Here is a 21,353-nt window from a genome sequence, read left to right as displayed (position 1 = left end):
TTCTTTGCACAGCCTCTTATCTACCTACCTTCTCCTCTAATACCTGTCCCTGTCCTCTTTCATCAGGGCCTTCGTTCCAGACAACTGCCTTAGTTCAAAAGAAACCAATGAGAGAATCCTATTTGAACAACAGTCAAGGGTTCCTCCTAGAAGTAGTTTCAGAACACTGGGACATCCTTTAAATAGTGAGGTTTTAGGAAACATTAAAGATGATAAGAAAATCATTTTGGGACACAGAGTTTTCACCAAATCACTGACAAGGAGAGAAACTGGTGGCAGTTGAGAGTAACAGCAATTCCAGAGATAACTTCAATTAAGAAATAGAACTTCACCTATTTCTTCTGTTATCTGGTTAGTTATTCAGATCAAATGATGTGTGTTACAAATTAAGCAATTTAGGTATGGGGCACTGAGTGTACATAATTGAAATTGGATCATCTACATACATATCTGATTTAAAGATTTAATAGAAGTGGTCTCTCAACTCAGGACAATTTTTCCGCCCAGGGGATCTTTGGCAGCTTCTATACCATTTTGGGCTGCCACAGCTAGGGGTCAAGGTGCACTGACATCTGCATCGTAGAGTCCTGGGATGCCGCTAGACATCCTACAATGCACAGGACAGCCCCCCACAAGAAAGAATCTGAGCCTAAAATGTCAATAGTGAGGAGGGTGAGCAACCCTGTTGTAAAGTAATTCAACTTTCTTCCTGAAATTCTTTGACCTTCATAATCTCTTACCAATGTACAAAATTATATTCAGAGTAAAGGAGATCAGCTCTTTCTGAAATCATGATCACCACCTTGTTGTTCAGAAGGATAAGCAATCCCAAGTACAACTTAAATATACCAACATGACAGCTATGAGTAGATTAATTTTCTGCAAAATTGCAAATTTCTTTGAATGAAACAGAGTTGACTCTGTTGTAAAATGTTAACCTCACTTGACTTCCTCCCTCCTTGTAGGAAAACTTGTAATGAAAACAGTCATTTAACACCGAGATCCTCTAAGATACGATGAAGACATATTAGCTTCAAGGCTCTCCTTGCAGATTTATCCTTGGACTTTTCAGGGCAAGAAAATCACTTGTACAAATGTCATTAGTGCTTTCTGACCGTGAGAAACTACTCAGAATTCCGAGGCAGCCGTTTATTGATGGTGTTTGAGTACAAGCTCTTTCTCCAAAACTCTGGTTAAGCAACTGGGACAAAGGCTGAATTGTTTTCATTTTGAGAAAAGCAATTGTTACCCTCAAAATTCCAGGCAAAAATCAAACAAAGAGAATTCAGTGGATATTAGATTTCTTCCCCCCAAAAAACAATCAAGGAAAATAATGGGAAATAATATAACCATTATTTGCAGAAACACAAGGCACTGAAATCTATAAATATACTGAATGCCCATTTGAGAGGTCTCTGGTGGTAGAAGGACCATGGGGAGAAATAACAGAGGTCAGACAGAGTGTACAGAGTCAATGAGAGGGGAACATGGCCTTAAAGCAAAATTCAAGGGCAGGGAAACATCAGGAGTCTAACTTACAAACTAGAGCCGCGTCTAACAGGTAGAGCATTTAGCAGAGGCAACCAGATGCCCTGCCTTCCCTGCCTGGCAGACCTTCTTCTTCCTACTTTCTTTGGATATATGCTGTCCACTCTTCCTCCTTCTGCTTGCCTGAGCTTCTGACCCTGCCATGGCAGCCTGAGTCACAGCTCCTGCCCTGTCCCTGACTCTCCAGTGTCCTCTTCAAGAATGTGGCCTGCCCTTAATTCCTGACTGCTGCATTAAATGAGAGTTTGCCTTTGGCCTCAGCTCTGGACTTGACTGGGCTGCAAAGGATTCTCCACAGTGGGCGTTGGGGGGTCCACCTGAGTCTCTTCCCCAGGTGGGTGGGAGGCTAAGATGTTAGAGGTCCTCTGAGAGGGACAAACACCCACCTAGTGTCATGCTTACAGAACGGGCACATCAAAGTATGCAAATTTGAATGTAAATTGCAAATTTCTTTTTTTTTTTTTTTTAAAGCTCTATGTAACAGAGATACTTGAAGGCATCTACTTGAAAAGACTTGACTTTTTGAGATACTTGATTATGGGCTCAGAACAGCCTCTTTAGCTGAGTGTTGCATTGGGATAGGTCAAATCGCTGCTTATTTTTAGTTTGCAAAACTACTGATTCATAGGAGAAACTCTGCTGCCCTGCTGCCATTAACAACCTCTGAGTCTTCAGTCTCCGTGTAGAAACTGTCAGGACATTTTACAGAAAACCTGCAGGACCATTCACTAGGCAGGCAGTCTGAAATGCATTTTTGCCTATATATTATTATGTTTTACTATCAAAGCATCTTGGGTTTTAAAATTAAGTTTCAAACCAACCTTTTAAATTTTTTAAATAAAAAAAAATGAGAAAAATTATGTGGGTGAGAGAAGGTAAAGGGTCCAAGGTCTTAAATCCTTGCATGCACACTTGGTAAATAAATCATTCTGGAAACTTTAGAGATTTGGAAAAGTAAGTTTGTGTTTTCAGTCTTCCCAGAAAGCATTTAAGAAAGTAAATCATGGGCTCCTATTGTTTTTCCATTAAAAAAATAACAACTTATCAGGCTAAGTAAGTAACTAGAGTTTGGTGGCAACTGGCACTATGTGAAAATATTGACTCAATTCCCAGGCACCTTGCATGTGTGAAATTCACACTCTATGGTGGCTCCAGAACATCTAAACAGGAGCAGCTGAGGGCAGCAATCTGGTAGCAAGTGGTAGTGGGAAAATTTCTGGAAGGTGCATTTGTATTTCACAGTTTGTTCTTAGATTTTATATTAAAGGTCAATTAAAACATTGTCCTTTTTTCCTAAAGATGCTCATCTTGCATTTTACAAATGATTGAGGAAACATTTGTTCTTCAGATCAAAGCCTGTGCGCATGTCTAATATTCATACCCCTGCACGCACACATAACAGAGGGGGTTGGAGGGGCAGAGAAAGCTTTTGGGAGAGTGGAGCTCGGTGTGCTAAAGAATGCAGCACCACCTGCCAGCCCTCGGCCTTGCAGCGTTCACAACAGGCACTAATGAGCACATAGCAAACGAAGGAAAAAGGAAGCGCTTAGGTCACATAAACCACCTCAGCAGATCATTTAGCTAATATGTAGATTTTTCTCTGTAGCAGGCATTGACCTCTCTTCTCTCTTTGGTTTCAAAAGTTTTATTGCCAAGGTGATTAAGAGCTAGTCAAACCTGTCTTTGAGACACTGGATCAGTTATGGGTAAAAGCCACAGGAGTAAAATAAATGGGGATGGGATCCATGTTTGGGTCTCTTTATGGTCTACAACGGCTTAGCCACCAACTGTACCCCAAGCTTCGGTTCTGTGTTCACTTGAGACATAAGGACACCAGACATTTATTTGGGCCTTTCCTTTTCCTAGAATCTGGAATCAGGAAAGGTCCTTAGAATATAGAATGTTGGAGAAAGGACCTAAACGGTGACGTGACAGATGAAAATCTGAGGGTCTGAGGTTTACAGTGATCTGTTCATTCTCACAGCCATAGGGGTAGATCATCACACTGCCAAAGAAATCCCAGCCACCAGGTCCAAGGGACCGATGTTGTTTTTGAGGTTAGTGTTGAAAGTATTCATTCACTGAGCCGCAGGCTGGCTACAGGGCTCTGTGAAGTTGAACTTCACCCCTTTCTAAAGCTAATGGAGTGAAGGCAATCTGAAAACTTGTTTTTATTTCAAGAGAGCAATGTCCTAACATACCATCCCTTTTCAAATTATGGCTTTAGGCTGGCTAGGGGGCTTTGTGATACAGAAAGCCCTTATAGCTAACAAAGATTGAACACATGAGCATAGAAGAGATTTTTTTCCTGGGCAATTAAAAACTCCCTGCTCTTAAACGAACCACATCATTTTTAATGGGACCAATTTTTCATTTTTGCAGTGAAGGGGTCTGACCTTAATAATGTAATGTTATACTACACAGAAAAGTTTGTGAGTTAGCTGGTCTAAAATATACGCATCTTTTAACACTTGCAGAAAACACAAACTACAGGAGGAAACAGACATAGACATACAGAGAACAGTCACTCCCCACATAGATGATAAAACAGCAAAACTAATCCTTAGTACAGTAGTCCCCATTTATCAGCATCTTTGCTTTTCACCGTTTCAATTACCCATGGTCAACTGGTTCTAAATATTAAATAGAAAAATTCATATGAAGTGGAAATAAACATTTCATAAGTTTTTAAATTGTGGACTGTTCTGAGTATCATGATGACATCTTACAGTGTCCCACTCTGTTCCCCCACCAACATAATCATTGCTTTTCCAGCATCTCCACACTGTAGATGCTCTGGCCCCGTTAGCCTCTTAGTAGCTAGATTGACTGTTTCTGTGTTGCCGGGCTTGCGTTCAGGTAACCCTTATTTTACAAAAATTATGAAATACAATCAATCCTTAGATGGAACACAGCATTAAAATCACCCGTATGATCACCGAAGGATTACACCCTCGGCAGCAACACTCTGATGGGTTAAAAAGAAAGAGACCACTATTCCAATTACAATGTTCTTCCAAAAGGTTTTGGCAAAACCAACTTCAACTATCCCACTATAGTAGTTTCTCACATCATTTCATCCTGTAGGTATTTTATCATCTCACATCATCACAAGAAAAAGGGTGGGTACAGTACATTAAGATATTTTGAGAGAGAAACCACTTTCACATAACTTTTATTATAATATATTGTTATAACTGTTCTGTTTTATTATTAGGTCTGGTTGTTAATCTCTTATTGTTCCTAATTTATAAATTTAACTTTATCAGAGATATGTATAGACAGGAAAAAAAAATAGTATATATAGAGTTTGGCACTATCCGCGGTTTCAGACATCCACTGGGGGTCTTGGAACTAATCACCTGCAGATATGGGGGGACTATTGTACAACAAAAGACCAAATACTGCAGCAGCCACACTGATTGGAACCCTCTAATGTCTGATCTGGCAACACCACAGTTATAGCCCAGACCCCAACTTCCTGGGGATCTTTTTAATACATAACCCTACTCTTTCTCAACTTTGCAGCGTAGACTAAAAAAGTTAATATAGTACTTATGGTTTTACTGTGGTAAGGGTAAACTGGTAATAAATGTATAAAGCAAAAATATTTAACTGTGTACGTGTAGGTGTGCATCTGTGTGTGTACACATACAGAGAGGAGAGACAGGAGGTGGGGCAGGAGGAAAGAGCACGTATGAGACAACACAGAGGATGCAGACCTCAAGGCCTCTAAATTCTGGCTCTGTCACTCACCTATGACCTGCTGGCTTTGGTCAGGCTACTTTTTTTTTTTTTTTTCTTTTTAATCCTCACTGGAGGAACAAGGATATTTTTTCCATTGATATTTATAAGGAGAGTGGAAGGGAGGGGGGAAGGAGAGAGAGAGGAGAGAGAAACATCGATGTGAGAAAGACACATTGATTGGTTGGCTCCCCTGCCCCCCCGGCCTGTGCTGGGGATCGAACCTGCAACCCAGGCATGTGCCCTTGACTGGGAATCGAACCTGAGACTCTTAGGTGAGTGGGCCAATGCTCTAACCACTGAGCCATGCTGGCCAGGGCAGGTCAGGCTACTTTTAGTCTCCTTGAGACTCAGTTTCCTATTCTGCAAAACTATGATACTGATGATTAAAGCACTGACTTGTTAAGAGGATTCAATTAGATAATATGTAAAAATTACTACAATATCTAGCATACGAAACGAGATCAGTGTTGATATTTTGCCCCTTCACCTTAGGTATGAGTAAGATAGTTAATTGTCCTTTTTTCTGGATATTTCTTTATAAGTGTACTTAATTCACCTGTTGGTTGAATTTGGGAGGATAGGTCATGTGGAATAAATTTTTTGGTTTTTTTGAAATATATTTTTATTGATTTCAGAGAGAGGAAGGCAGAGGGAGAGAGAGAGCTAGAAACATCAATGATGAGAGAGTCATTGATCGGCTGCCTCCTGCACGCCCCCAACTGGGGATGGAGCCCGCAACCCGGGCATGTGCCCTGACGGGGAATCGAACCCCGATCTCCTGGATCCTAGGTCAATGCTCAACCGCTGAGCCATGCCCTGCCGGGCTGGGATACGTTTTTATCCAGATGCCAGCAAACCAAATTTTCATGGATATTAACAGTCTGTCCTTCTTACATCTAAAAAACAATTGACTTTATAATATGGCCCTGCACTTTGCATTTTGACTATGTTGTACAGATTGAAATGTAACCTGGAAGTCATTTTGTGCACAGTTAACCCAAGACTTTTAGTAGACCTATGGCATGAAACATTTAATAGCTTTAGAATCCACTATTTGCAAGTAACCTTGAAAGGTCATGGCATTTAGCTAAGAACCACGCAGGTTGTGCCGATGAAGATTCATGAAGCTACCAAGTGAGCTTAGCTTATGCCCAATACCAGTACCAAACAGCAGCCCAAATGGTCTACTCCATTAGGTTGTACAGGAATCCTTAGGGTCTGCATTCTCTATGCTGTCTGATACTATAGCGGTGCACAGTGCTTCTAGAGGTGTGTGCAGTACAGTGTGGCTCTTCTCTGAAATGTGATTTGATTGATATGGAACTTAACCTCTGTCAATAGCAGCAACAGAAGCAGCTAACGTTTTCAAGCAATTACTTTGGGGCCAGGCCCTATACTAAACACTTACATAAAGGATTGGTTGCTGGTCTATATGTACATCTTAGACAAGAGCTTGGGGGCAGTGTGCACAGTGTTTAACAGCATGGTCCCTGGAGTCTGGGATGCTGGGGCTTGTGCATGAATTCTGCCTCTTTCTCTCTGTGTGGCACTGGACAAGTTATTATTCAACTTCATGAAACCTCAGTTTTCTCATTTGTAAAATAGAATTAAAAATAGTGACTACTTCATTAGGTTGTCAAAAGCATTAAATAAGGTAATAAAGAGCTTATAAAGAACTATCTAAATAATTGTTAAGGGCCTAAACAGAACCCTTGAACTTTTTTTGTAATACTTTATTGTATGCTATAGGAAAATTTATAATATGCAGTAGAATTAGGAATTAGTGGTATTGGTATATATACTTCTAAAAGTACAGAAAAAATTACCATAAATTTCATATGCATTTGAGCCGGAATAAAATAGCTCTTCATAAAATATTATGATTTAAAGATTTGTTATGGCTCAATTATTTGAGAAATTCCAATAATTCAGTTCTGGTTCAAATGTATTAACTGGATTGGGGAGGGCAGTATTGAAAAAAAGAGATGAGACTGTTCAATGTGCACTTTAAAATAAACCATGGAGATTTAGTTCCATTCATGTAGTTTTTTGATGTAGTTTTTCTTGATTTTCTTTTTGGTTCATGGTTTTCAGGATCATGGTCAACAAATAGCGGCAACCAGAGGCAATCAAGAAACAGTCTGAGAGTGGAGGCTACGTTTTGTGGGTGTGTGTTTTAATTGATGAGAGAGAGAGAGATCCATTTTTTGCTCTACGTACCCATGCATTCATTGGTTGATTCTTGTATGTGCCCTGACTGGGGATTGAAATCACAACCCTGGCACATGGGGAAGATGCTCCAACCAACTAGACAGGCAGCCAGGGCGAGGCCATGTTTTTTAAGAATTCCAAGTGATGTCATGACCGCAGCATCTGCAAACTTAGAGTCATCCCAGAGTCCTCTCTGTCTCGTATCCTAACATCCACTGTATTGGCTCAATGTTGCAAATACAGCCCAAATCCAACCACTTCTTCCCACCTCCCTGCCCGTATTCTAGTCACAGTACTAATTCCTCGCTGGACTTTGGGACAACCTTTTATCTATTCTACCTTCTACGTGTGTCAGTCTACATACATTTGCCATATAGCAGCAGAGTGGTTCTTTCGAAATGCAAGTTGAATCATGCCACACCCTTGTTCAAAGCCTTCGATGGATTCAAATATCTGAGTAAAATACAAATTATTTACACCCAGCCCTCAATCCCATCTCTGCAATGTTCCCTCTCTGTCTCAGCTGCAGCCACACTGGTCTCTTTGTTCTTTATCAAACATGCCAAGCACACTCTGCCTTGAGGGTCTCTGCCTTCTCTGGTCCCACTGTCTGGAATGTTCTTCCACTCCCTTCAGGTCCCTGCTTAACAGTCATCTTAGGAGACAGGTCTTTTCTGACCACACATTCCCGTCGTTTTTCATCCTTCCCTCTCCCCACTCTGCTTTATTTTGCTCTGCACATATTGTTCCACCTTACACGTCGCACATTTGTCTCACTCTTTCTCAGTCTTCCCCAACAGAATGCACGCCCCAGGAGAGCAGGAAGCTGATCGGATATTGTCATGGTTGCATTGCCAGCAACTGTCAGCACACGGCAGCCCCTCGGTAAATATTTGCCGCTGAATGAATCTTCTGTGCAAGTGGAGGGGTGGATTGAGAGAAGCAATTTATCCAAGGCTGAAACCAAGGCAGGCTGGGCTTTCTTGATGATCACATTAGCGTGTCTGAGTTTCAGGGTTTGCCCCATACCTTCAAGCCTAACAGGCACAGCTTCTTACCTGGCAGGAGGTGCTGCTATCAGGAGTAACTAAGTCAAGGGGATGAAGCAGAGAATCGAGAGCCCCTTGTCTGACTCATCACTGTTATGGCCTCAACTATGTGCTTTACTTTGTCAGATAGAAGCTGCTCCCCCTCTCAGACCCTCTGTATCCAAGAAGGACGGCTGCCTGCTGGTGAGACCTCAGAGTTAGGGGCACGGCCTCGGGAGCATCCTGACCAAGTTCCTTCAATTTCTCAGGAATCTCCTCACACCAAGGCCTTTCTACTCAGTGGAAATGGGATTTCTCCACGTTAGTTTTTTCAGATTTGAAATCCCACCCAGACAGTAAATCATAAATAAGCACAATGCCTATTTCCTGACCTCGGAGGCACCTGTATATTTCAGGAGTCCAAAAGCTGGCAATTTCCCTGGCTGCATTTATTATTGTACTCACTCTCTAGGCAACATCTTTTTCCTGAACACCTGCTATATGCTAGACACTCGGCTATGTATCAGGGTGTGGTTAGGGATCAGTTAGGCACGGGCCTCTCCTAAAGGAAGTGCAGGAGAGAGGATATCGTCGTAGAGCTGGATGTGTGCATATTGGAAGTAAACAGGGTTCCATGAGAGTGAAAAACACAGGGAAGTGACCCCACGTGGGGACGGGATATTCAAGCTGAAAGCTGCACAATTATCAGAAATTACAGGAAGCCGTGGGGGGGGAGTCTATCGGGAAAGGGACAACATAAGCACAGGGCTAGGGAGGAGGGGCATAGTACATTCAATGAAAGATGGCCTGCGTGGCTGATGCCTTGAGGGAGAGGGAGACGACAGGTAGGTGAGCCTGGAGGTTGATGAGGGCATCAGATCATGGAGCCTTGCAGGCTTCTTTAAAATGTGGGTCCTTGCCAGCTGGTGTGGCTTAGTGGTGGAGCATCGACCTATGACCTAGGAGATCGCCGTTCGATTCCCGGTCAGGGCACATGCCCGGGTTGCGGGCTCGATCCCCAGCAGGGGGCCTGCAGGAGACAGCTGATCAATGACTCTCTCTCATCATTGATGTTTCCACTTCTCTCTCCTTCTCCCTTCCTCTCTCTGAAATCAAAAATAAAAAAAATTAAAAACTGAAAAATAAATTGTGGGTCCTTGACCTGAGCACAATAGGTAGTCTCTAAATGGTCTTGGGCAGGGAAATTGCATGATCTGATTTGCATTTTCAGGGGTTCACTCCGGCTGTTCTGTGCACAGGGACTGAAGGCGGACCAGGTGAATGAGAGGCCTGTTGGGAGGACACTGCTGTCCCCAGATGAGAGTATGTAGCTGGCTCTAGCGTGGCCTGGTAGAGATGAGAGAGGAGAGAGAAAAAGAAGAGAGAAGAGAGAAGAGAGAAGAGAGAAGAGAGAAGAGAGAAGAGAGAAGAGAGAAGAGCAGGCGGGCTGACTGAGGAGCAAGGCAGTGGAATGAACAGAACGAGTCTGGAGCCTCTGAAAGTAGCTGTATTGATTTTGCATCTCATTTTCAAGAGTAGCTTTTATTTTCTTTGCTGCAATGCCTATTTTGTCCCCAACTTACATCCACTCCACCCCACCCAGACCACATTACTTGGGTACTGAGTTGCCATAACTTGCATTCCATTTCTCCGAAAGGTTTGGAAATGAGGTACAACAGGTGTCTTCTCATCAGCTCAGCGAACCATCTGAGTGGGTCCTGCCCCACAGCCCTGAGCTAACCCTCGGAGGGGATGAGTTAGCTGAATTTTGGAGATGAGAAAAGTTTACTAAATTTTTAAAAATTCAGTTTACTCGTGATGCTTCCTAGCCAACATTCCATATTACAAAGCACCACAATTAACCTGTTAAATTCTCTTAATCAACAAATCCTGATGCAAATTAACCTACTCTTTATTAAATGTTACAAACACTGCAGGTGCAAGGAGGGGGCCCTCAACATTTCACTTGTGCAGGCAATTAAGAAAAGCCCAGTTATTTTTTTCCCACTCATATTTTATTAATATTTTATTTGCTCTAAAACCATCCCTGTTGAGGACTTCCAGGAGACCACAGCATTGTGTAAGCAGGCGATAGAGTAGCCAGTAACACCTTCCTGCTGAGAACTAGAAATGCAAAATAATTTGCTTAAAAGCATGGGACAAAGGCCACAGAAGTCAAAAATTAGATAAAAAAGAGATGCTCATTGGGAGGGGCCCAACTTTCTGCCTTTCATTTTTCCTCCCAGGGATTTGCTCACTCCTAGTGCTGAAAGAGAAACTGGGATGCCAGACGGAAGGCAGCTGCAGAGACAGGATAATGCTTCAGAGTTCTCAGCAATCTCATAAGGCCAGGGAGGCAGAAGCTGGCATCCAGGACGGCCAAGGTCCCATAGAGAAGGCAGATTCCAAGACTGGCACTCCATCACCAGGTTTCTCCCAAGATCTTTGTCTATTCAGTTACATATTACCAACAGTCAGTCAAAAAGCAAATTGAAAGTATAAAAAAGCAAAGTTTACAGCCATCTCACAGTGTTGGGCAAACAAAAACCAAAGTAAAGCTTCCACAAGTGAGGTGGGATACTAAATGACACAGCTGGTCCTGTGTGGGAACCCCTGGAAGACTATTCCGTAGGCCTTGGGTAAAAAAAAAAGGCAGACTCTAGTTAAGATTATACAATCCAGCCTCCAGTCACTTCAGTCCTCAATGGACTGAGATGGTCTGCCTCTCTGTTGCCCTTCCGAGGACAGGATGGGTTCTCTCTGGAGGAAGAAAACATTGTCCAGACTGCTATGGTCTGAAGGTTTGTGTCTCCCCCAAAATTCATATGCTGAAATCCTAATGCCTGGTGTGATGATATGAGGAAGTGAGGCCTTGGGAAGTTCTTAGGTCATGAAAGTAGAACCCTTATAAACGGGATTAATGTTCTCATAAAAGGTCACAACAGAAACCCCTCCTCCTTCCACTCTGTGAAGACACAGCAAGAAGGCGTTGCTATGAACCTGGGAGAGGGCCCTCCCCATTCTGGAGCCTTGATTTGGACTCCCCAGCCTCCAGAACCGTGAGAAATAAATTTATGTTGTGTAGAAACCATCCAGTCTGGGGAATTTTGCTATAGCATCCCAAATAGACTAAGACACACACCCTCTATATTTTTCCATACCAATGTTTGCCATTCAATCAAATATTCCTTGGCATATAAAAATTGGTTAAGATAAAAATCAAATAATAAAAACAGACACCATAATAAAGTCTGTCTCTATTTTGAAAGCCTCATAGAGCTCCCTAATAGCTTACTGAAACATTTCAGTTTCAATTACATGAAACCTGGGGCATTCCGGTCATCAGTCCAACATCATGGGCGATCTGTAGTGATCAGCCTTGCTCCATTTTGAATGTTTGCTGACAGCTTTTAAGCCCAAATCTCCTCCCTCTTTTGTTTTGCCCCACAACTGAGCGAGCTGATTAAAGCAGCCCCCTTTTTTGGGTGCCAACAGAAAATTCACACCATGCAAATCCTAGCCCCCTGCATGGACATCTTGACCCCAGCCCCATCCTCTAATATGACAAAAACTCAAATCACTTGTTCTTGTCTTTGCTGATGCCACTGTGGACTGGATTGGGTCCTGCTCTGCTCTCCCCAGAAAGTTATTCTATGTGAGTAATAAACCTGTTCGTATCCTCTTGGTGACTCTTACTGCATCATCAGTCTCAAAACTCAAGCCAATCAGGGGGAGATTACCTCTGTGGGGTAAGTGCAAAACAGAAACAAAATTGACCCAAATACTGGAGTCTTTGACTTGGATTTTTAAAATAACTATAATTAATATATTTTTAAAGGCAATGAACTGAAAACGATTCTTACTGGAGAACTGAAATCAATTTTTAAAAATTTGGCTAGAAATTCTTTTAAAAAATGAATTCAATACATCAGTTTCAAGTAAACTGCACACAGATGGAGACAGGATGAGTGGGCCAAAAATTAGGGCAGTAGAAAATAACCAGACATAGCGTAGCTAAGGCAGAAATTTATAGCCTTAAATGCATATATTACTAAAATTTTTAAAAGGCTAAAAACCAATGATGTGATTACTCATTTCAAAAAGTTAGAAAAAGAACAGTAAGTTATGCCAGAAGAAAGCCGAAAAAAGAAATATAAAGATAAGAGCATAACTAAAATAGACAACAAAGAAAGTCTACAGCCCTGGCCACTGTGGCTCAGTTCACTGGGCTTCGTTCTGGGCACCGAAATGTTGCCAGTTCGATTCTGGGTCAGGGCACGTGCCCAGGTTGCGGGCTCGATCCCCAGCAAGGGACATGCAGGAGGCAGCCGATCAATGACCCTCTCTCATCATTGATGTTTCCATCTTTCCCTCTCATTCCAAAATCAATAAAAATATATATATTTTTTTTTAAAAGGGAAAAAAAGAAACTCTACAAAACTGAAAGCTGTGTTTCAGGAAGAATTATTAAATTGATAAATCTCTTCCTAAACTAATCAAGAAAAAAAAAAAGATACCAATTAGCAATATGAGAAATGGGGGGGATGTGACAATAATGCAGATTCTTGCACATTAAAAGAAAAAAGAGAAGAGATGCACAATCTTATGTCAAAAAATTAGAAAAGTAAATGAAAATAACAAATTCCTAGAATACAGCCTACTAAAACTGACTTCCCCCAAAACAGAAAATTTAGTCATAAAGTTCAGTAAAAATAAAATTAAATCTGCAATTTTTAAAACTTACCTCAGATATTATATACTGAGGCTCAGATTGCTGTATCAGTGAATTTCTCCAAATATTTACAAAACAATGCCAGTCTTACATATTCATTCACTTCCAAACAATTAAGAGAAGGAATCATTTCTTACTCATTTTTTAAGGAAAGCATAATTTTGACACCAACACCTCCAAAGGACTATAAAAAAGACGAAAGTCATACAGTCAACTCAAAATGTGCGGACAATGCACTTGGTAAAATTCTACACTTATTTGTGATTTAAAAAATAAACCCTTAGCAAAAGAGTCATAGATGAGAGCTAAAATAATCTAATTAAAGTATCTGTAAGAAATCTAGAACAAACAATATGGGTAATTGTAAAATATATAAATCTTCTCACTGAGATCCATAAGTTGCAAAAATATCTATTACCACAATATTGTGCTGAAGGCCTGGGTAGTGCCATAATGTGGGGGGAAATCAAGGGTTGCAAAAGAAGAAATACAAGTGTTATAATTCACAGACAACATGATTGTGCGAGAAAAATTCCATAAGGGTACAAACTTTTGGAATTTGTGAGTTTATCAAGGTCAATGGATATAAAATCAATATATTGACCAAGTTTTTCATATTATAGTCACAGATACATAGGTCCAGAAAGATGCCCAACTCCATGGAGGCACTTTCAAAATTAGAAAAAAGGTGGCTCTCAGCCCAGCGCTCCAAGTTCTTCTAAGGTACTCATCAGCAACGAGGCACTTGTTTGAAGGACGTAAGCTACAGAAATTCTTTTGTTTCCAGAGCCCCTCTACTCGAACTGAAGCCTGTCCACACCCTAGCCCCTATGTCTACCTGGACGTCAAGGCATTTTCAAATGCAGCTGGCTTCAGTGACTGACCCCAGCCCGCCCCAGGGGCCATGAAGGGCATAACTGAAGGAGGCAGAGCAGCAGTGTTCTGGGTATGGGGCTCTGATGGGCCTGAGCTTGCTTTCTGTTTCAGCCACAAATTGAGGATCAAGGATCACTCGAAGTGGTTGGATTTCCCTACAGAGGAGCCTGCGAATGGGACGGGGCAAAGGGGCGAATGTGTTCAGGGTCTATCACAGAAGAAGAGGGAGAGTCGTCAAGAGGGCTACTTGGCCCTGGCTTCACATTTGTACAGGATGTCGAGTCTGAACTCGAAGTTTATCTGTAAATGAGGCGACATACAGAATTACAGAGAGGCAGTGACAGGACTGAGAGGAGATACTTATATAATTTCTGCAAATGTCTCATAAATACTGTAAATATATAAACGGGATACTATATCTGCATGTTACTACTATTTTATTACATGGGACTGCTGAAAATTTTTGTGGCGTGCATCAACATTATTTCTTTCTCTCCTGTTTCTCCCCGTTCCCACCTGTGCTCCTTCACCTTCTCTTTCTCAAGACATAGAAGTGCCCGGGGCTTCCAAGGACAGCCCTGGGAAGACTCTGGATTCCTCAATGGCCAAGTGAACTCTCAGGAAATGTGGGTGGAATGTGCTGGGTAATGAGGGCTTCCTTTGTAGGTGGGGACAGAGCCAGGAAGGCTGCCTTGATATTATAATCACGAGCCTATGTTTAGCTCTAGGCTGGTGTCCCATAAAGATACTAGGGTAGGAAGTTCAGGGTTGCCATTACTTTAGACTAGGTTTTTGCACACTCAACTTGGTGACTACTGTCATGGGTGAGGGCACAGCCAGTGTCCCAGAGGACCCGGGGCTCCCTCAGGGCCCGACGCAGAATATCCTGCTGCTTGTGTGTCTTCAGCCTGAGGCAACAGCAGAGCTGGAGGAACCAGACTAAGCAGGTACACAGGGCACAGTGAAATTGTAGCACAGCCTATCACTCGCTCCCAGAAAATGGAGAGGATTTCACATTTCATGAACTTATTCAAAATTTAATTTTGCCAACCTAAGGGGGAATTTTTTTTTTTTTTACTTTTAGCTCACATTTAAGTTATCTGTCATTTTGAGTAATTTTATTTTGAATTAAAGTGGGGATATACCAGGGTTTATTGTTGTGGTGGTGGTGGTGGGTGGTATGTGCTCAGAGCCTGTGAACCTTTGGACCCCACGCCCCCCCCCCCGACAACCATTTCTTACATTCGTAGGACCCTGGCCCTCCTGCAATCTTTTTCTCTAGCACACACGTTGCCTGTATAACATCTGTCATTTTCTATGCCACTGTGCATCACTACATCCAACCTTTGCCAAGCTGTTGGGTTTCAGCTCCTAGACTTAGGCAGCATGGTTGTCATTTCATTTTTATTTTGTTTTCCTTGGGAAAAAACTCTTTTTTCAATATTACATGGCACAATTTCACATATATAAAACAACTTCCACAGATTTCTCTAACACACATTATATATTTCTGACCCTGAACTTAATACTCCTACTACTGCCCCAGGAGCCTTCAGCAAGAGCCTGAACATCTCTGTGGGAGGAGAGATTCTTCTCACGAGTTCACGAGGCGGGCAGCCCATCTAGGTTATGAGGGCAGGTGGAAGGGAGTGAGGCGGAAGAAAAGGGAATAGTTTAATCTCCAATAGGCAGTTTCTACCCCTCAAATCCAGGCCTTTGGAGTGTTCCTTCTACTTCTGTTTCAGCCTCTGTCTATTGTCCAGTAGTATTAACAGACATGTTCCAGATCATACTTAGTGTGTGGGATATAGAGAAGAGAGATTGCTGATAACCTGCTTCCTTTGAAAGAGGTGGAGTCATCAGAAGGTAAAGAAAAGGAAGGTTCCCAGACTTTATTTCTCCAGGAAAACCACAGAAGGGCTGCCTATTGAAATCCCAAGAGCCACATGGAGAGATTAACCCTGTGGATAAATTCCAGTCTTCGGGCTTCTCTTGACTTACCTCCACCAGCTTGTTGGCATGTTCGCGGAAGACCTGGGCATATTCCTTCACTTCCTTTTCATTCCCACTCTTTGCAGCCTCAATGAGAACAAGCAAAGGGACATTGGTTTCCAAGAAAGAATCCGATATGTGATCCATCACAGCTTTCCGAAGCTAGAGTAAACAAAAACAAACACACACACGATTATGGAAAGAATTGTCTATTTATGAGTCTATCACTCATTTGACGGAACAGATTAAACTACTGACCAGTAATACAAAGTTTTTCTAGACTAGGCCCAGCTTCCATTATCCATTAAAATAATGTGTCAATTCTGCTTTTTTTTTTTAATTTATTTTTTTAATTATAGTTGACACACAACATTAAATTAGTTTCAGGCGTCCGATGCAGTGATTAGACATTTATATACCTTATGAAGTGATGACCACAGCAAGTCTAGTGCCATCATAGTTATTATGATGGTATTGGCTATATTCCCTGTGCTGTACACTGCATCCCTGTAACTGATTTTATAACAGGCAGTTTATGCTTCTTAAGCCCCTTCACCTTGTTCACCCATCCCCTCACCACCAACTTTTTAATCTCCAGGTGCTTAGCACATAAAAGGAAAACAGAGAGGACTGATGGATGTCTCTGAATTCACTATATTATATGTCAGCTTAAAAGTTACACATAAGGTCCCGTAACTCATCACATTACAGGCCCTCTCCCATCAATGGTCTGCTCTCATCCTTCGCTGGCCCAAATGTCTCCAGGATGTTTTAAATTCGGATCAAGTTCAAGGACCCAGGCTCCTTAAAAGAAGAAATCAAGGCATCCAAAAGCAAGTGGGGAGAACTTTAGACAAAGGGCTGGGCCATGAAGCAGCCCAAGAACTTTGCCGCTCCCCAGTCTCCTGGAGGTAGAAACATGAAACACCTAACAATCTCAAAACGTTCTGCCCGGGTGCGATGATGATACAGTTGCTGTGCTCCAGGAAGAAGTACTTACGTTTACTTTTCAAGGTAAAAAAGAATAAAGGCCCAGATTTCTAACAATGCATAATTATACATCGTTCCCACATTGTTAAAACCGGAAGCAGGGCAGCTGCATGGAAATGGAATGAAACTGCACCTGAAAAATGACCTCAGGCCTGGGGTGGGCAGGGGCTGTGTGTAGGGAGGCAAAGGAGGGGAAAATGGGGGACGTCTGTAATACTGCCCACAGTAAATCCAGAAAAAAACAATAATTGTCCAAATGTACACAGGGAGGAAACATCCAAATGTAAATAAACACAATAGAAGATGATTAATGATGTGTATGTTTTCCAAACAAATATACCGATGCAGTCGTATTCAGGCAAATCTTTTAAGGTGATACATGCACATTTATTATTGGTCAGAAGAACTCTGAACAGATTTAGTTCCTTTTTGCACTAATTACCATACGGAATGTATGTGTGTATATAAAACTTAGTTCAATTTACTTCCCAAATGGATTTGATATTTCACCATATAAAACAGAATAAAGCTTATAGAAAGTTAGTATTAATGAGCTACTCATTTGGCAACATATGCTAAATTACTGTGCAGGAATAGTGCCAGTTATTGGTGAGTTCATATATTCCAGGTATATACAGTGATATTGAATACAGGAAGATATTCAACTAGGATTTTTTCATATTATACCATTTAGTCCCCACATCAACACTATGACATACAGACTATTCTTATACCAGTTTTTCAAATGAAGAAGTTGGGACTTAGAAAAGCTAAATAACTTGCTTGCAATCATAAAGTAGCAAGTGGCAGAGCCCACGGTAAGAGGGTGCGAAGGGGACAGTGCAGTGGCCACTTGAAACAGACCTGCCATGGCTCTCTTCCGGGACAGAGCCCCACATGAAGGAGAAACTATTGGGAGTGTAATCAAAATTGAACTTGACAGTGACAACATCGATAAAAGAAAGAACAGGTCCAGATAAAGTGGAGGAGATGAGCAGAGCCAAGCTATCTCACCAATCAAGCCACCATCTTTTTTAAAATATGTTTTTATTGATTTTGAGAGAGACAGGAAGGGAGAGGGAGAGGGAGATAGGAACTCTGATGAGAGAGAAACATCCATCTGCTGCCTCCTGCATGTGCCCCCCGCCCCAATCGGGAATAAAGCCTGCAAATGGGACATGTGCCCTGACTGGGAATCAAACCAGTGACCTTTTGGAGAAAGGGCTGACGCTCAACCACTGAAGACACCAGCCAGGCAAGCCATCATACTTTTCAATGCCACACAAAAATAAGAGCCTGTAAAGCTAGAAGAGCTACCTGCATCAAGGCCCTTTCGAACGCTTCCAGAAGACCGATTTCACAGAAAAATGAACAACTGAAAGTTATCAAGGTCAAACTCATATAAAGTTGCTATAAGCTAAATGAGAATAAGAAATATATCATCCCTATACACACTGGAAGCATGCCAGAAAGATATGCCTGTAAAAAAGATTAAAACTGCAATCTGCTATTTAAAGTAAATTAAAATACACTAAGAAAATGATATAAGATAGGCGGGAACAACATAAATTAGGGGGGAAAAAAGGTTGTAGAATGAGGTCATGAAAGTCAAGAAAGAATTATGAATATAAGAAAAATTATTTGAAAAAGACTAGACACGAACAAAGAAACACATCAGAAAATGCTTTTAATAGAAATAAAAAGAGAAGAGAAAATATTTAAAATCCAAAAGAATTTTTTTTAAACAGAGATAAAAAAGGGATTTGAGAAAAGGTGACACACAGTGGAGACAGGCCAAGAAAATTCTATATACAGCTACCAGAGGTCCCTGAAACAGCAAACCAAAGGAAGACAGATGAATGGATATGAAAAACCATAACTCGTAAAAATATTCCTGAAAAATATAATATGTAAATATATAAATATTATACTATATATTATGTGTTATATTATGTATATATAAGAATATACAAATACATATATATACACACACATACACACACTACATTTTGAAAAAATGTATCATGTACCTGAAAAGACCGACTCACAGTAACAACCAAAATAACTGAACTCTAAAGTAAAAAGGAGTGGACATCGCCGTGAATTTAGGCCATCAGAGCACATGTCTTAAAACAAAAAGAAATTAGATGATTGTAAGACCTTTCAACAGCAAAGCTTTATGCCAGAATAAAATGAACTATTCTGTTTAAGTACTTGAGGAAAGAAAATTTGAGCTAAGAATTTTATAACCAGCAAATCTGACTTTCAAGGACACATGGCACCGAAAAAAATTTGATCAAAATGCAAAAACTCAGAAAATATTATTCCTAAGAATCTTTCTTGGGGAATCTCTGAGAGAAAGAGCTTTAACAACCAAAATAACTAGAAAAACACAACCATAAAAACTGGTAGTGAGCATTAGATGTATACTTATTTATATAACAAAGAATATGATTAAATGGGGGAGTATACTATGAAATGGTTGTATGATCTGGCAATGGAGACACAGTACTAGTACGACAATGAAAAAGGAATTATGACAAGAAAGGAAATAGGATATACAAAAAGATTTTAACTTTTTTATGTAATTTTAATTATGGTGGTAATATAAATATTGTTATTCTAACACTAAAGGTAGAATAAAGAAAAAGATTAGTTATGAGAGCTTATTTTGCATCTCCTTTGTTCTTGCTCACCAGAAGGGTTGGTGTGGAAGAAAGAAGTTAAGGAAAAAACCCATAACCCTAAATCTAAAATAGAAATATCAATATGAACACATGAAATTTTAAACTGAAAATACACATACACACATATAATTTCCCAGTGTGACCAATGAAAAGGCCCCAAAACAATGGCTAGCCCAATAGCGTTGAACATCTTGAAATATAATTTTCCACTAAAACACCAGGGTTTCTTGGAGAAATGGCTGGTTCCAGGTCCTCTGAAGCTGGAAATATGTAAATAAGCCTGAAATATCTTGATTTCCAAATAGTAAAGAGCCATCAAGGACAACTAAGGTCCTGTAAAAATAACTCAGGAGGATTCCACTAGGCCAAAGACAAGACAATTTAAACTTCAAAAAGAATAAAAATTCTAGTGGAGTGAAACCCATTAAATATGTTTGTTTATAATGACTAAAAAAAAAAAAAAAAAAAAAAGAAAAGGAGAAACTGGTCACCTTCAGAAGACAACAAGGAACCAACTGATTTATCTAGAAAAAAATCAGGCATATATCTTGCCTCTTCTATGTGAACTCACATTCTTTATAATGAGGAAAGTGTCTGTTAATAAACTTATTCTACCTAATAAATAAAAGCCAAATGATAGAATATCACTATTTTGAAACCTTTAAGGAATTTAAAAATCTAGGTAATAAACATCAGTAGTTGGAAGCGTCACAAAAAAGAGACAAGAAGACATTAAGTGCCTAGTGATGAAATAGCACATCCCCAAACTATAGTGTTGCCAAACGAATCAAATCTGAAACTGACAGAGGCTCTGGATCCCTCTGGAGATTTGCAGAAATACAGAGGAGAGAGGAACACCTGAAACTGCGCTACACACATGTAATCAGCAAAATGCAACTATGGGAAACTTACAGGACAAACCATCTGAGTTCTGCAGCAGATGGATTATAAGCAAAGCAAAAGGGATGGAAGAGAATGCGCTAGATCGATACTAAATTGTGGGCAAAACTAAACTATATCATCTAAAGGTGCACATTAGGGTGATAAAACCACAAAGAAAAATAAACACTCTAAATGTCAGGATAGTGGCTACTTGGAGGGAGGCAAGAGGCATCCAGAGAAATTTCTAGGGAGGCAGCACAATTCTATTTCTTGACCTGGGTAATGACTGCAAGAGTGTTTGCATAATAATAATTTAATAAATTATATATTCGTATGTGGATTTCCAGGAAGAAGTACTTACATTTACTTTTTATAATATCTGTTTTTTATTTTATAATAAAAAGCTCAAAAAAATGGTGATGTTCTTTTCAATTTCTATCTGCATGGAATACAAGAAAGACACCTAAGGTGACCTGGGAAGCCATGAGTTGAAGATGGCAGACCCTGTGCCCCCATCAACCTAGCCTCTTGAATGCATGCAGTGGAGCCTCCCAGCTTCCTGTCACTGGCCTAGTATTGTTACATGATTCAGAGTGCAATTCTGTCCTGGCCAGGTGGCACAGTTGGTTGGACTGTCGTCCTGCACACCACAAGGTGGCA

At 40.8% G+C, this 21,353-nt stretch overlaps 1 protein-coding gene across 2 annotated transcripts in view; it reads right to left on the bottom strand.

The window, feature by feature from the left end:
* The window catches only part of CTNNA2 (catenin alpha 2), a 980,129-nt gene that overhangs the window by 195,275 nt on the left and 763,501 nt on the right, over positions 1 to 21,353 (bottom strand). For both annotated transcript variants that reach the window (XM_081155843.1, XM_081155842.1), the window contains exon 9: positions 16,144 to 16,296. In XM_081155843.1, the coding sequence (XP_081011969.1) occupies positions 16,144 to 16,296 (153 nt within the window). The remainder of the gene's footprint in view (positions 1 to 16,143; positions 16,297 to 21,353) is intronic.

Source organism: Miniopterus schreibersii (assembly GCF_964146895.1).
Source record: "Miniopterus schreibersii genome assembly, chromosome: 13".
NCBI lineage: Eukaryota > Metazoa > Chordata > Mammalia > Chiroptera > Miniopteridae > Miniopterus > Miniopterus schreibersii.
This window is presented reverse-complemented; position numbering and strand designations above follow the sequence as displayed.